The 17637-nt window shown below is 41.8% G+C and overlaps 1 protein-coding gene across 2 annotated transcripts in view; it reads right to left on the bottom strand.

The window, feature by feature from the left end:
- The window catches only part of emilin2b (elastin microfibril interfacer 2b), an 88424-nt gene that overhangs the window by 1138 nt on the left and 69649 nt on the right, over window positions 1-17637 (bottom strand). For both annotated transcript variants that reach the window (XM_063062458.1, XM_063062449.1), the window contains exons 5-6: window positions 14991-15209; window positions 952-1083 (exon numbers count right to left, since the gene is read on the bottom strand). In XM_063062458.1, the coding sequence (XP_062918528.1) occupies window positions 952-1083; window positions 14991-15209 (351 nt within the window). The remainder of the gene's footprint in view (window positions 1-951; window positions 1084-14990; window positions 15210-17637) is intronic.

Below are 17637 nucleotides of genomic sequence, written 5' to 3' on the forward strand. Positions count from 1 at the left end.
TGTTCATAGTAGGACTATTCTTGACTCCAATAGCTACTTATACAACAGGTGCACCACATCTGGGAGCTACTCATTGTTTGGTGTAGGTGGCTGGGGTGTCGTAAGAGCCGGCCAGCAGTTCGGAAAAGGTGAGTCGGCCCATTGGACCAAGAGAGTCCAATCAGTCCAAGCGATTCGTGTCGAGTTGGGCTGAGGGATTCAGGTCAGGCAAGGGATTCGAGTTGGGCCATCGAGCCACAGAAAAAACTGGATAAGGTTCAGAAGAGCTGACCTGGGTACGGACCATGTTGCTGCCTGCTACCCAGAGGCACAGTAGTTGGTGTCTTTGAGTTGGCACAAAGGTGGCATGCAGTGAAACCCTGAGTGACTGTCTTTTGGAATCTCAAGACCCTGTTGGACATTGAGTGCTGCAGGCCTGTTTCCCTTATTTGATGGTAAGGCAGCAGTGTCACTTCTGTTGTAGTGGCAACTAGACCTCAAGCCCAGGGCTTTTGTTGTAGCATGGCCTCCAGGCACAGTTAGGGGTGGCCTCTCCTGTCAGATCTGCCTTTCAGTGTTGGAGCAGTGGAATTACAGGCTGGACTGCCAGGTACCATCAATTTATAGGTCTTGTCACTCTGGGTCTTGGACCAAAAATGTGTTTTCTTACATGACCATGTTCTTTTTTGCCTTTCTCATTATTTTGAATATGTGTATATGATTTTCCACCCTGGCCTCAGAGGAACACCGTCTAATTTGGCTGTATCCATGTATGTTTTGAATGACAACTAAACTTCATTTGATTTGTGTCAAAATGAATGGGATGGCTGGCACAAGTCAGTCTGCAAAATCTAACCACATTGCACAATTTTTTTTTGGTAGGTTTAAAGTGGAAAATGGATACTACCTGCACTTAATAAATAAAAGGAGGTAGACAGGTAAAGAAAAAAACAAAGATGATTGAACAGTTACCTGTATTTGTATCATAGTGATGTCCATCATTAACTAAAACTTTATCGAATCGTATAACCCCTGAATTGCCAATAAATGGTTTTCTGGTCAGGCCCACAGAAAAAGCCACGTGCTTTGGAACAACTGTACTCTCTGAAAGGAAGAAAGTGTGTGAGACATCTCATAAACAATGCTGTGAATATCTTCTACAGTAGAATTCTATTTCAATTACACTTTGTACAGAACAGTTCTTTGGGGAACATTTCTAAAATTAAGGTGAAAGTGCAAGGTTCACCTGACTATAGAGTTCCTGGTGTGGGGGAAGTATTACTTGCAGTCATATCATTAGCTTTTTAATAAATTAATTATGTCCCCACATTCATGATTTCCTGCACATTACTTCTTGCAGGAAGCTTGCATCTCATGACAAAATAACACAAAGTTAATAGCCCTTAGAGGTAACTGCAAAATGAAAAACTACAGATGCTGGGAATCAGAAAAACAGGAAATGCTAGAAATATGCAGCAGGTCATGCAATTGTTGCGAAAAGAGAAACAGCTAATATTTCAGGTTGAAAGCCTTTCATAAGAACCCGGAACAACAGAAAGATAAATACACCTTCGTGCTTATTCAGAACCTATCTTTGAATTGGAAATGGTTGGTAAATATGAAAAACTCTGATCTCCCATTGCTTCACATGAAGGTATTCAAATAGAAACTATTCTACATTTTAAAATTAGACCTTGCCATGTCAGTTTACCTAGTTTTCTTATACAAAGAGTTAATTCCTTTATAAATTAGATAGACCAGAGCATAATAAACAGGAGTAGATGGCAATGTGGAAACCTCAAGCCTGATCTGGCATTTAGTAAGTTCATACTTGTGCTGTCTGCTTTCTTTGTGTAACCATGTGGGTAGCAAACTGAAACAGGAGCCCAGCAACATTATTGTAAAACAAGGAACTCTCCAGACTGGTTTGGCAAGCCCCTGCATATAATCGTTCTTAGTCTAAGTTGATCACATGACCTTGTACTTAAGAAGGCAGCAGCCTTAAAGCCGTTCACCCTTCAAATAGCTAATGTTTAAATAAGTACACTGCAACAACCCACCCTCCACTTTATAAAAGAAAGAAGTTGGCATAGTGATAACAAAAGTGTTAAATTACCATGGTGGCAGATTGAGTTAATTTGGATTTGGAGGAACAATTAGTCTCAGTAACGATGACCTAGTGAGAAAAGCATAAGAGATTCTGCAGATGCTGGAAAACACACACAAAATACTAGAGGAAACAAAATAATCTGCAGATGCTGGGGAACACGCACAACACACGGGAGGAACTCAGTAGGTCGGGCAGCATCTCTGGAAATGATCAGTCAACGTTTTGGGCCAGAACTCTTTGTCAGGACTGTAGAGGGAAGGGGCAGAGGCCCTATAAGGAAGGTGGGGGGAGGGTGGGAAGGAGAAGGCTGGTAGAGGGTGGGAAGGAGAAGGCTGGTAGGTTCAGTTGAAAAACCAGTAAGGGGAAAGATAAAGGGGTGGGGGAGGGGAAGCAGGGAGGTGATAGGCAGGAAAGGTGAAGAAGGAATAGGAGAAAACACAATGGGTAGTAGAAGGAGGCAGAACCATGAGGGAGGTAGTAGGCAGCTGGGGGAGGGGGCAGAGTGAAATTGGGGAAGGGAGGGGGAGGAAATCACCAGAAGTTGGAGAATTCTATGTTCATACCAAGGGGCTGGACATTACCTAGACGGTATATGAGGTGTTGCTCCTCCAACCTGAGTTTAGCCTCATCATGGCAGTAGAGGAGGCCATGTTTGGACGTATCTGAATGGGAATGTGAAGCAGAGTTGAAGTGGGTGGCAACCAGGAGATCCTTTTTGTTGTGGCCGACAGAGTGGACAGAGCAGTCCCTCAATCTGCATTAGGTTTCATCGACGTAGAGGAGGCTGCACCGGGAGCACCGGATGCAATAGATGACCCCAACAGACTCACAAGTGAAGTGTTGCCTCACCTGGAAGGACTGTTTGGGGCCCTGAATGGTGGCAAGAGAGGTGGTGTAGGGACAGGTGTAGCACTTAAGCTTACAGGGATAAGTGCCGGGTGGGAGATCCATGGGGAGGGATGTGTGGACCAGGGAGTCACGGAGGGAACGATCCCTGTGGAAAGAGGAGAGGGCTGGAGAGGGAAAGATGTGCTTAGTGGTGGGGTCCTGTTGAAGGTGGCGGAAGTTGCAGAGGATAATATGCTGGATCCGGAGGCTGGTGGGGTGGTAGGTGAGGACAAGGGGAACTCTGTCCCTGTTGTGATGGGAGGACGGGGTGAGGGCCGAAGTGGGGGAAATGGAGATGTGGGTGAGGGCATCATTGATGACGGCAGAAGGGAAACCACAATCCTTGAAGAAAGAGGACATTTAAGATGTCCTGGAATGGAAAGCCTCACCCTGGGAGCAGATGCAGTGGAGACGGAGGAACTGGGAATGGCAAATACTAGAGGAACTCAGCAAGTTGGGCAGGACCTATGGAGGGGAATAAACAGTTGATGTTTTGGGCTGAGACCCTTCATCAAGACTAAAAGAGCAGCAGCCAGAATAAGGGGAACAAGTACAAATTGGCAAGTGATAGGTGAGACCAGATGTGGGAGAAGGTGTATGGGTGGGGAAGGAGAGAGGAAGCAATAAACTGGGAGGGGATGGGAGAAGGGGAACGAGAGGGAGATGGAGTGCAGATCTCCCAGTGGCCACCCACTTCAATTCCACTTCCCATACCCATTCCGATCTGTGTATCCATGGCCGCCTCCACTGTCATGATGAGGCCACAATTATGTTGGAGGAACACCTTATATTCTGTTTGGGTAACCTCCAACCTGATGGCACGAACATCGATTTCTCAAACATCTGGTAATGCCCCCCACCCTCCATCTCCTTCAGCATTTCCCATCCCCTTTACCCTCTCTCACTTTATCTCCTTTCCCACCCATCACCTCCCTCCGGCGATCCTTCCCCTTCTTCTTTCTTCAATGGCCCTCTGTCTCTTTCAACAATCAACTTCCCAGCTCTTTATTTCATCCTTCCACCTTAAGGTTTCACCTATCACTTTGAGCTTCTCTCTCCCCTCCCCCCAACTTTTAAATGTACTCCTCAGCTTTTTTTTCTCCAGTCCTGACTAAAGATTTCTGCCCAAGATGTCGACTGTACTCTTTTCCATAGATGCTGACTGGCCCGCTGAGTCCCTCCAGTATTTTGTGTGTGTTGATCAAGAATAGTCTTAGATATTAAGAGAGTCATTGAATATGGGACAATGCAAGACATTGAGGTAAAAGATAAGCCTCCATCCTACTGAATGGCAGAGCCAGTATGTGCAGCTGAATAGCCTACCTCTACTTCTGTTCCTTAGTTTTTTGGTGGGTAAGGATAGTGGACTTCCTTTCCCTTGTAAAAAAAAACAAGTTGTTGGAGGAACTCAGTGAGTCAGGCAGTGTCCCACGGAGATAGTCAACATTTCAAGTCAGGACCTTAAATCAGAGACTAGAAACAGTCTTGACCCGAAATAGTGACTATCCCATTGCCTCCATGAATGCAGCTTGACATTCAGCCATCTGCTTTTTTGCTTCAGATCTTTGTGTTTGTTCTCCCATAATCTGGTCAATTGTATCAAAATACCAGTTTTTAAACAGGATGAAATCATGCAACATCAGAACCGGGTTTAATATCACAGGCATATGCTGTGAAATTCAAGACATTGCAATATACAAAAACACTAAATTACAATAAGAAAATGTATTTTTAAAATTAAAAAAGTAGTGCAAAAAACGAGCAAAAAGAAAATCGAAGTAATGTACATGGGCTCATTGCCCATTCAGAATCTGATGGCAGAGGGGAAGAAGCTGTTCCTAAAGTATTGAGAGTGTATCTGCAGGCTCTTGTACCTCTTCTAACTGCTACCACCAGGGATGAGGGCATGTCCTGGGTAATGGAGTCTTTAATGATGGATGCCACCTTTTTGAAGCATCACCTTTTGCAGGTGTTCTGGATGCTGGGGAGGCTAGTGCCCATGATGGAGCTGGCTAGCTTCACAACTTCCTGCAGCTTTTTCTGGTCCTGTGCAGTGGCCCCTCCATACCAGACGGTGATGCAACCACTTAGAATGCTCTTCACAGTGCATCTGTAGATATTTGCAAAAGTTTTTGGTGTCATACCAAGTCTTCTCAAATGCCTGATAAAACATAGCTGTTGTCATGCTTTCTTTGTAATTGCATCATTATGTATCCCAGGAAGCTGAAACTGCTCAAGCCATCAGGTTGGAGAGGTTATCAGGCAGAATATGAGGTCTTGCTCTTCCAATCTGAGAGTGGCCTCATCATGACGGTAGAGGAGGCCTTGGACTAACATGTCAGAATGGGACTGGGGATTGGAATTCAAATAGTTGGCCTCCAGGAAATCCTGTTTACAGATGGAGCGAAGCTGCTGACATAGCAGATTTCTAATCTAAGTTGGATTTCATTAATGTAGAGGAGGCCGTAGCAGGACCAGTAGACAACCCCAACAGATTTGCAAGTGAAGTGTTGCCTAACCAGGAAGGACTGTTTGGGGCCCTGAATGAAAGTGAGAGAGGAGGTGAATAGGCAGGTGTAGTACCCCTTCCGCTTACAGAGATGATAAATAATAATAATTTGGCATAATATCTTGGTCTGAAACTGATCTGGAAAACTTACAAAGAGGATTCAGCATTCCAATTGAACATATGCAATTCTGATAAGAAGTACACAGTAGTAAACTTAAACTTACATGAAAGCACAACTCGGAAAAATGAAGACATTATCACTATTGAAGAAAAAGTTAACAAATAGAAGAGCATGACCCTCCATGGAAGACACCCCCACGATCTCAGCAGGACAGATGTTGATAAGGAAGTGCTGTGAGACTGGCTCAGAGTTGGAGACTCTTCTTAGAAACAGATTCCTTATGCCAAAAAGTACTCAAACTATATGTAATAAAAGCCCAACAAATTCAAGACGATAAATGCGAAAAAGCCAGGAAGAAACAGAAACCAACTCAAACTCATAAAAGACACTGTACCTTACTGTAAATACAGGCCTGATCCAGCTTTAGAGTCAGAGTCCTACAAATTACATTCGAGATAGGACAATCCATAATAACCATCCAGATATTATATCACAGCATAAACAAGAACAACTTACTTCATAGATATAGCCATTCCAAACACATATAACGTACAGAAATCAATAAGTGAAAAACACCAGAAATATGCAGAATTAAAGGAAGAAATTGAAAGACTTTGGAACATGAGCAGGGTATGTCCAGTTCCAAAAGTAATATCTACAACTGGTATCATCCCAAAGGCACTACACAATAGCTTTGAACAAATAGGGCCTCACAGCAATACCTACATAAATCTCCAGAAAGCCATAATACTGAACACCACTAGAATAGTCCAAAACTTCCTAGCAGTTGAGAAGTAAGTGTGCTTGACTATGCACAGGCTTCACCAGCTTGAGTTCAGAATAAAATAAAATACAACACTAATAATAATAATAGTTCAGAGTTGAAGACCTCTTCCCAGAAATAGAGGGATTCCTTGTGGCAATACAGGAAGAGGTGGTTGGCACAAAAATATTATCAAAAATACATAATAAAACACCAACAAATTCAAGACAATAAATGCAGAAAATACTAAGAGAAACCAGAGACAATTCAACACCTTACAGGATTGTGCAGCAGTTTAACTCAGTCTGATTACTTATGCACGAACAATACCAAAAACTCCTTTATTGGGGAGGGGGAAGGAGAGGAGAGGGGGAAAATGAAGAAGTACAAGAGAAAAGACAGAGCATGAGAGATGCAATAGCTATTTGAACCTTCTATGAAAATAATGGTGCGAGGCTGATGATTAGCTATGATCCTGTAAAGTAGCTGAACAGGGTCAAAAGGCTGAATGGTCTACCTCTAACACATGAATTTCTTGTGGGATTATTATAAGGCAAGCATTTCAGTAGAAATGGAAAGAGTTTACAAAAGAAAGAAATATTTCCAATTATGAAAAGAGTTGGTGTCTGTTAAGACTACTTTGCATTGTAAGTTAAAATCAGCAGTAGGCCAGTATCTCCACCATTCAATGAAATAACGGCTGCTCTGAATGTAATCTCAACTTCGTGTACCTATCCATGCACAGTAACCATTCACCCACTTGCAGCAGAAATATCTATGATTCTTCTTCTATTGCTCTTCAAGTTCCCAAGATCCTCCATGAAAAAAATTCATCACATTTCTATCTTAAACCAATCATGTTTAAACAAAGACTCTCATTTCAAGGGTCTCCCACAAGAGGGATACTCTTCACACCCATCCTATCAAGACTTCCGAGGAGTCCCCCTTCATTCCTCTGAACACTAGCAGATACAAACCAAGCCTGGTATACAAAAAGAACATACAATATTCATGCATAGCCCTTTTACAGCCTTATAATTTTTTCCAAAATTTTGCAGAACACTCCTTCCATCTCATAGGCAAGGAAATAAACTTACAAACTGAGGGAATTTCAGCAAGCCTCTCCTTATCTAAAATCAAGGGCATTCTCATCATAGATGGAGAATAATAAAGATTCAATAGGCTTGGGCTACTCCTGCCCCTAATTGTTCAATGTTACTCCAATTACAGCAAGTTATGTTTACTCTGCAACATCTTCTAATGTCTTCGTTAATAAACTGAATTTTTTGCATTTCTTTTCAGTCCCAGTTTTGTCTGGCAACATGCGGCAGATGACATAGATTTAACAGTTAGCAATAGATACAGTGCCAGGTGTCAATAGGGAGAGTGAACAGGTTGTAGAAAGGCTTGGAGAATATAGGCAGGCAAAATCATTTGGCAAGGACATTTCAGACAGAATATAATAGAAACATCGAAAACTCTCAGCACAATACAGGCCCTTCAGCTCACAATGCTGTGCCGAACATGTACTTACTTTAGAACTTACCTAGGGTTACCCATAGCCCTCTATTTTTCTAAGCTCCATGTACCTATCCAGGAGTCTCTTAAAAGTCCTTATCATATCCGCCTCCACCACTGTCAATGGCAGCCCATTCCAAGCACTCACTACTCTCTGCGTAAAAAAATTACCCCTGACATCTCCTCTCTACCTTCTTCCAAGCACCGTAAAACTGTGCCCTCTCGTGTTAGCCATTTCAGCCCTGGGAAAACGAGTCTGACTATCCACACGATCAATGCCTCTCATCATCTTATACACCTCCATCAGGTCATCTCTCATCCTCCGTCGCTCCAAGGAGAAAAGGCTGAATTCACTCAACCTATTCTCGTAAGGCATTCTCCCCAATCCAGGCAACATCCTTGTAAATCTCCTCTACACCCTTTCTATGGTTTCCACATCCTTCCTGTAGTGAGGTGACCAGAACTGAGCACAGTGCTCCAATTGGGATCTGACCAGGATAACATTACCTCACTGCCCTTAAACTCAATCCCACGGTTGTTGAAGGCCAATGCACCGTATGGTGCCTTCTTAACCACACAATCAACCTACAGAGCAGCTTTGAGTGTCGTATGGACTCGGACCCCAAGATCCCTCTGATCCTCCACACTACCAAGAGTCTTACCGTTAATACTATATTCTGCCATCATATTTGACCTACCAAAATGAACCACCTCACACCTATCTGGGTTGAATTCCATCTGCCACTTCGCTGCCCAGTTTTGCATACTATCAATGTCCCGCTATAACCTCTGACAGCCCTCCATACTATCCACAATACCCCCAAACTTTGTGTCATCAGAAAATTTACTAACCCATCCCTCCACTTCTTCATCCTGGTCATTTATAAAAATCACGAAGAGTAGGGGGTCCCAGAACAGATCCCTGAGGCACACCACTGGTCACCGAACTCCATGCAGAATATGACCCATCTACAACCACTCTTTGCCTTCTGTGGGCAAGTCAATTCTGGATCCACAAAGCAATGTCCCCTTGGATCCCATGCCTCCTTACTTTCTCAATAATCCTTGCATGGAGTACCTTATCAAATGCCTTGCTGAAATCCATATACACTACATCTACTGCTCTACCTTCATCAATGTGTTTAGTTACATCCTCAAAAAACTCAATCGGGTTCGTAAGGCACGACCTGCCTTTGACAAGCCATGCTGACTATTCCTAATCATATTATCCCTCTCCAAATGGCCTCTCAGGATCTTTTCCATCAACTTACCAACCATTGAAGTAAGACTCACTGGTCTATAATTTCCTGGGTTATCTCTACTCCCTTCCTTGAATAAGGGAACAACATCTGCAAACCCCCCCCAAACCTCTGGAACCCCTCCCATCCCCATTGATGATGCAAAGATCATCGCCAGAGGCTAAGCAATCTCCTCCCACACCTCGCCTGGGGTACATCTCGTCCAGTCCTGGTGACATATGCAATTTCATGCTTTCCAAAAGCTCCAGCACATTCCCTTTCTTAATATCTACATGCTCAAGCTTTTCTGTCTTCTGTAAGTCATCTCTACAATCACCAAGATCCTTTTCCGTAGTGAATACTGAAGCAAAGTATTCATTAAGTACCTCTGCTATCTCTTCCAGTTCCATACACACTTTTCCACTCTCACACTTGATAAGTCCTATTCTCTCACGTCTTATCCTCTTGCTCTTCACATACTTGTAGAATGCCTTGGGGTTTTTCTTAATCCTGCTCGCCAAGGCCTTCTCATAGCCTCTTCTGGCTCTCCTAATTTCATTCTTAAGCTCCTTCCTGCTAGCCTTATAATCTTCTAGATCTCTATCATTACTTAGTTTTTTGAACCTTTCGTAAGTTTCTCTTTTCTTCTTGACTAGATTTTCAATATATTATAGAAATAAGTGAGGTCATCAACTTTGGTAGAAAAAAGACAATGGTGGAATATTGCTTAACTGGTGAGATACTGATTTGGGAGTGTTTCTTTCTTCATTTTACTACCTTTTCTCTGAAGTGCTTTCTGTGATTTTCACTACATGACTCCGATATAATTTTAAGATAGTGCCCTGGTTTGGAATCAACCACAAGAGGAAATTATCTCTCTCGGTATATCCTCCAATTATCTCAAATAGATCACCCCATAATCTTCTATAATCAAGAAAATATAAAAAGTCTCTGCAATCTAGTCTCATAATTTAACCTTTCTATGTTTCTATGTTTCTATGTTTTCATAACTCTGCTGATGTTATTTCTGGTAAGAATGCAGTGCAATTGGTTGTGGCAGCTTCTATGGGGTTGATCAAAGGTGTAATTGTCTTTTGAAAATCTATTTTTATGATCAGAAGACCCTGCTGGATATTAAGAACTCAAAGTTTTGCATGTCTACTCCATCAGTGAGTTGCTCGTTAGCAGAGGAACTGAAGGAGCTGGACTTGTTGTGGCTCGTGCTGCTGCCTGCGTCGATGCACAATGGTGGTGTGCAGTCTAAAAGCAAGTGATTATCTTAATCGCTTTTCTTGTTGGACCTTGTTAATGTGGAATGCTCTAGTCCAATTCACTGAGTTATTGGCAAAAGGCAAGGGACCTGTGTAACCATGGTCATAGCAGGGACAAGGTGTCGGGGCGTGCTGTTGTCTGTTTACAGCTGTTTAGGAGAAACGAGAGACGAGAAATCGATGCGCTCCACCGGAGTGCTGGGTGCAGTGTGGTGTAGCATCTAAGTGTTCGACTGCTGCCTGCTGCAACATTCATGGACTCAGGGTCCTGGGCTATATTTTTTTTGTGCTACTGTATTTTATTGATATCTTATATGTGATATATGTGCCTTGTGCTGTGTATGACTGTTGGTACTGCATTTTGCACCTTGGCTCCAGAGTAACACTGTTTTGTTCGGCTGTATTCCTGTATGGTTGAATGACCATTAAAATTGAACAAATTTCCCGAGTATTGCCTCCAGAAAGGAATATAATGGTTTTCAGCCAGAGCACTCTACAGGTATAACTTCCACTCTGGTCCATCAAAGAGCTGATGGAACACTTGTTTTTGTTTTGGACTTTTTTTTTTAAAAAGGATTTAGTCATTTCTGTATTTGGACCCCTAATTTCTCTCAACCCCAGTTCACAACTCTACCCCATTTAGAAAATGGTCTCTGCTTTCTGCCTTTTGGACCCAAACAGAACAGTTCCACATTGAGCTCCACCCACCAGGTACTGCTAACTCATCTGACCTATCAAAATCACTGTGATATGCTTCAGTCCAGTCTTCCTGTGCCAATAACTTGGTACCATTGGATATCTAGCTTCCTGGTGCTTCATCTAAGTCACATACAAACACTGTGAAATGATAACTTTTAAGCCAATCCCCTAGGCTTCAGGATGACTTGCTTCACTCCAATCCTATGGATAGTGAGCTGGTTCATCTGTGACCTGTAAACTTAGATGCAGCATGTGCTGGTTGGAACCCTGCATTCCTTCACTCCCCTTTCATTCTTTAGGTCAGGAAGTTTTATTTTACACACCACTGTCTTCAGGTGGCTGTAATTCTCCCCTTGAAATATGAAGCCATTACTAGACCAAGAATAATACTGATGATTGAACCAGCTCCCGTAACCCCTAGATATTCTTTTTGAACTGATTTCAGCACTTTCTGGTAGCGATTCTTTATTTGCTAACTTTAGTGGGCGTCAACGTATTTCAGTAGATATTCTGCAGTCCCTGTGTTTACTGGGAGGTGCCAGGTGATCAGTGAGAAGCTCCTCTTCCAAGGTCCTTGATGTTTCTGCAGCAACGTTTTTGGTACTGTCATAGTTTGTTTCGGAGCCAGGTTGGAGCTGACAAACCAGATTAGTCAGTCTGGTTTGACCTCCTTTCTTCCATGATGGTGTATAAGCATTACAAAGTTGAATAAGCTTCCAATACCTCCACCTTGTAACTAATTTTTTTCTTCTTTTACCCAATCCCGTGCTAATGTTATGTTTATTTTGTATACTTGTATGTATGATTTATGCTAACTTATGTTTGTTCTAGTCTTGCAATTCACCGTACTGCAGCTGTTGCCAAAAGCTAACTTTTTATTATATTTATACTCTTTAGCATACGATAACAATAAACAAAAGTGGATTCCCTCACTATCAATAAATGCCTCTGGTATCATGTGTTCACATTTTGGTCATGTATCGATTTAGACCTTTCAATGAATGCCTACCAGAAATCCATGACCACCATTTTCTACTACATTCATAAGCATTTCAAAAAAAATTGGGCACAGCTGAAATGTTATGAATTCATTCCGGCTGTTAATCAGCTCACATTTCTCTACTGCTCTGTCATTTTGTCCCTAATGACAGATTCTAGTGAATTTCCCACAACTGATTTCTGACTAATCAGCCTAAAGCAATTTACTTCACATTTCTTGTATAATAGAATGACACCGACAGGTTTCTAATCCAAGGGAATAGCTCCGAGCCACACGTTTCTAAAGATCGTGCCCAAATACAAATAATTTCACCACATATTTCTCTTAATGCACTCAACTAAAAACCAACCATCTTTATTCTTAGTACCTCTATCTATATTTTCTATTATTTACTCAAGTTAGTATCTTCTTTTGATTTATTTTTGATTTTCCTCGCATCTCACTCGTGGAGACCAATACAAGATAGATGCTTAGAATGCCTGTGAATTCAAATTAAAAGTGTGAATGTTTGTCACATTTCCTCTCTCTTTGTTCTTGACATACCTTACATTATTCTTCTTGCATTCCATTTTCATCTCCTTACCACTTTATACATCTCTCATTTCATGAGATCTCTATTGTCCTTTGCATTTGTGTATTTATTTACTTTGATATAATTATATCCTTTTCTTGTGACCCATAATTTTTAATTACAATGATATACAGTAGCTCTACAGGAATGGTTGTTCAGTACTTTTGAATACTTCCCACTGATGGTTTGTGGTATTAGCTTAGTTTAGTCTCTTGTGGTGAATTGCTCCCTCATAATTTGAAATATTGAACTTAGACTTTCCTTCTTCCCCGCAAACTATTGTTTAATTCTATTACATTAGCAAAGTATTTCGCTACTTTAGATATTGACAAATACAGGTTCATTGCTACCACCATGCATTGTTCAATAAAAGGTGGCCTACAAAATTGGTTTTGATTAATTTCATTCACATTAGTAATTTTTTTCTTTTTAAACAAGTGTAGTGCTAGCTTCCTGATATCGACTTAAAACTGTATCAACATACTTTTATGTAGTTACTAAAGCTATGAACTTATGTACAGAACTCCAACAGATGGAGCTCTTGCAGTGAATGAACAGTTTGGCGAAAAGGTGGAGGAACTTGAAAGAGAAGAATGAGGTGTATTTATTAGTGCCATTGGCAAGTCCCCAACTGCACCAAAGCAGTTCTCAATGAAGTGCCTCATTATCAGGAATCATGGCAGCCCAATTAAAACCTAAGTTTCACAAAAACTGTAGCATACAAGTAAATTACCAACTACATTCAGCCACTCATACAAAGATTCTTTCTCAAAAGATCTGTGGAATATTTATTTATTTATTGAGATACAACACAGAATAGGCTCTTCCGGCCTTTTGAGTCGCAGCGCCTAGCAACCCCCAATTTAATCTTGGCCTAATCACAGGACAATTTACAATGACCAATTAATCTACCAAGTGGTACTTCTTTGGACTTCAGAAGGAAACAGGAGCTTCTGAGGGAAACCCACATGGAGAGAACGTACAACTTCCTAACAGACAATGGCAGGAACTGAACCTGGATCACTAGTACTGTAAAGTATTGTGCTAACCACTGCACTATCGTCCCACTGTAACCACCATTCAGGATGTCAAATGGAGCTAGCTTTTTGTTTTTAACCTTTAGCAAAGCAACTTTCCCTCAATTCTGCATCGAAAATCAGCCTAGATTTTACCTTTTTGGAATGGATCATGAGTTCAGTCCTGAATCCTATTCAAAGTCAAGGTAGCTATCTTACAGTATTGTTATGGATAAGAAATGTCTTCTGTCCAATCACAGTTCAATAAGATTGAAAAAAGCATAATATCTTTCTTTAAAAATCTTTTTTTTCATTTCCTATTAATGTAACGTAGGTAAACCTTCCACAATGTACACTACAAATGCTAAAATTGAACAATGTAGTTGTTGTTCCTCTCCGTGCCTTGGGAACCTTGCTGTTTCCTTCGCATTTGTCTGCTTTTTTTTTGTGTGAAGCTGAGTTGCTCGCTCAATGCTCAACCCAGCATGGATGGGAAGCGTGGAAGGGGCTAGCTGGACTCGAACCCCATTCCACTCACCTTGAAATCTGGTGCGTATGCCACTACAACACCAACCGACAATAACTGAACAATAAAGAAGAAGAAGGAGAAAGCCCTTAACTCCGAGTGGAGTCATTGGGACGCCGTCATGACGGCTTTTGTTTTTTAGCAGGCTTTCTTACTTTTACGAGGCCGAGTTGCTAGCTCGACACTCAACCCAGCACAGATGGAAAGAGTGCAAGGGAGTCGGCTGGATTCAATCTCGGGAGCATTCACTCTGAAGACCGGCGCTGATGCCACTAAGCCACCAGCCGGCAACTGAACAATACTTATATTTAAATGAATTAAATTCACAGGACAACAAAGTTATCATGTTTAAATCATGATTCAGCTAAAGCAACCTGCTGGATAAAATAAAACTGGTAAAAAATAAGGACAGACTTGAATTATGGGTCAAATGCAGGCAAGTAGGACGAGCATGATGGGCATCATGGTCAGCATAGATGAGCCGGGCCAAGGGGCCTGTCCTCATGTTGTATTACACTATATGACCCTGTGACCTTCCAATGATCACTCAAAATGCAGTAACATTACTCAGTAAAATTCAATAGGTTAAATCTGGCTCTGAGACTCTGTGGACGGCAATATTTAACTGAATGGTGACCATGGGGTTAGACATTAAAAAGCACTGAGTGCTTTGAAAGTTACTAGTGGAACAAAAACACAAAAAGCTTGGTAACTAGAAATGGATTCCTTCTGTTCCATAGTAAATACGCAATGTCAATGATGTTATAAAGAGTTTACTTACTGGTCACTCCATTTTCTCCATAAGGGGGCGGTGTACTTTGTCGCTCCTTTCTGTGTGAGTCATCGTTATCTGATGTATCTGCTGATCCCGGTGGACCCGCATAACCTACTTCCCTAAGAACACCACGGCTTGTTCCGGTGGCGGGTCGAAATTTAGCTGTTTTGGATGGAAGTTGTGATGACTCGGGTGTGCCCGGGGGTCCTGCTTGACCTCTTTCCACTTTTTTAAAAGAGAAAAAAAATCAATAGTCATTTCAGATCACTCAATATGGTCAAAAGATCAATCACTGCTTGTAGTGAATTGTTTGCTTCTCTACTGAGAAAATGGCTACATTAATCCAAAGTGAACCATAGGAATTAAGTGAGCTTAAGTCACCAACATGCTCCTGTAAAAATTACTATTCCCTTTTCTCAGTTTCCTCGTCTCCACCATATTTGTTCCCAGGATGAGGCTTTCCTTTCTAGGGCATCAGAGAAGTGCGCCTTCTTCAAAGAACAGAATTTCACTTCCTCCACCATTAATGCTCCTCCTATTCATCCACATCTTCTCCATTTCCCAGACATCTGTGCTCACTCCTTCTACCCATCATCTTAAGAGGGATAGGGTTCCTCTTGTCCTCACCTACCACCCCATGAGCCTCCACATCCAACACATCATTCTTCACAACATCCGCCATCTTAAAAAGGATCCTACCACCACACACATCTTTACTTCCCCCCTACTCTGTGCTTTTCACAAGGATGACTCCCTCTGTGGTTCACTCATCTATTTGTCACTCCCTCACCTCCATTCAGGGTCTCGAACAGTCCTTGCAGGTGTTAGGGCAGGCTATTGCATCTGGTGCTCCCAACACAGCCTCATCTACATTGGTGAGACTTGATGTAAATTGGGGGACTACTCTGTTGAGCATCTCCACTCCATTCACCAAAAGTGGAATTTCCCAGTGGCCTATCATTTTCATTTTCTATCCCCATTCCTGTTCCGACATGTTGGTCCATAACCTCCTCTTCTACCACGATGGGGCCACTCTCAGAGTGGATGAGCAATTTTCCATCCAGCTAGCCTCCAACGTGATGACATGTACATCAATTTCTCTGTCCAGTAATTCCTTTTCCCTCCTTTTCTTTTCCTCCTCTTCTATTCCCAACTCTAGCCTCTTCACTCTTCTCCTCACCTACCTATCACCTCACCCTGGTGATCCTCTTCCTTCCCTTTCTCCTCAGGCCCACTCTCCTCTCCTATTAGATTCCTTCTTATCCAACCCTTTACCTTTCCCACCCACCTGACTTCAAGCTTGTCCTCCTTCCCTACCCCCACTTTTTTTATTCTGGCTTCTTCCCCCTTCCTTTCCAGTTCAGATGAAGGGTCTTGGCTTGAAACATCAACTCTTTAATAATTTTCACAGATGCTGTCTGACGTCCTGAGTTCCTCCACCATTGTGTGCGTGTGTTACTCTCACCAATGCCAAAATGATAGATAATCTACAGTTTTGGTGGTTGATGGCCTTTGCAGTCAAATAGCCTGTTGACAAGTGCTAATCTTTTAATCTTCTTTAAGATCAATCTAATCCTTCCCTCCTACTTGTTACATACACCTGTTAGGGTGCAATCTCCAGTTACCTTATAAGGTAACCGTAGCCTTCAGCCAGGAGCAGATGTCATCAGGTGGTTCCCAACCTTTGCAGAGTGTTTCGACCCTTTACCATGACATAGCCCTCCATTTTTCTATCATCCATGTGCCTAAGAGTTTCTTAAATGTCCCTAATGTATCTACCCCCACCACCAATCCTGGAAGGGCTTTCCATGCACCCTCCAGTCTCTGAGTAAACAACTTGCCTCTGGCATACCTCCTGTATTTTCTTCCAATTACCTCATAATTATGCCCTTCATATTTTGCTCTGGAAAGATGTATTTGGCTGTCCATTCGATCTATGTCTTGTTGGATTCTGAGGTTTTAATCCAAGGTTCTTTTACAAGTCAGGAAAAGGGCATAGAACTTGTTGCCTCATGATCATTTTATTAAACATTGACAGAACACAGAAAAATTGAAATAGGCATTGATAGAGATCTACTAGTTGAAGAAAGAGAGAGCAAAAGCTAAGAAAAGTAATTAAAATTAGGATGACATTACTTTGTGGTCAGCTATTTTATACTACAGTATAAAGATAGGAAAATTCCATTCAAATTTGTAGTTAAGAGTTAATCAATGAGAAAGCACTTACTCAAATGATGCAGAACAAAGACATTCCCAGAGCTTTCCAGAATTATACTTTGTATAACTACTACTGGCACATTAAGCTATTAGATACACCTACGAGCTTCTTAAAATACAAGCAGAAAATTAAGTGTTAAACTGCAAGGAAAATAATAACCAAGCAGAATCAAACAACAGCAAGTGCGAGCAATTCTAATCAATGAAATTTGTTGCTGTTGTCACTGAAAGAATTAACTATTACCCTGACAGTTAGGTTACTCATACTACCACACTGTCAAAGACAACATTGCTTGTTGTGGATAAGTGTAAACATTCCCACAGGTCCTAGCTGAGTTAAAAGGCAAAGCTAATTAGGAGGGAAGTTTTAGACACTAAACTCTAAGGGGCATGAAGACATCTCAAAATAAAAAATTACAAGCCGTGCTAAAGAAGT

The sequence above is a fragment of the Mobula hypostoma genome, chromosome 1 (assembly GCF_963921235.1).
Source record: "Mobula hypostoma chromosome 1, sMobHyp1.1, whole genome shotgun sequence".
Taxonomy (NCBI): Eukaryota; Metazoa; Chordata; class Chondrichthyes; order Myliobatiformes; family Myliobatidae; genus Mobula; species Mobula hypostoma.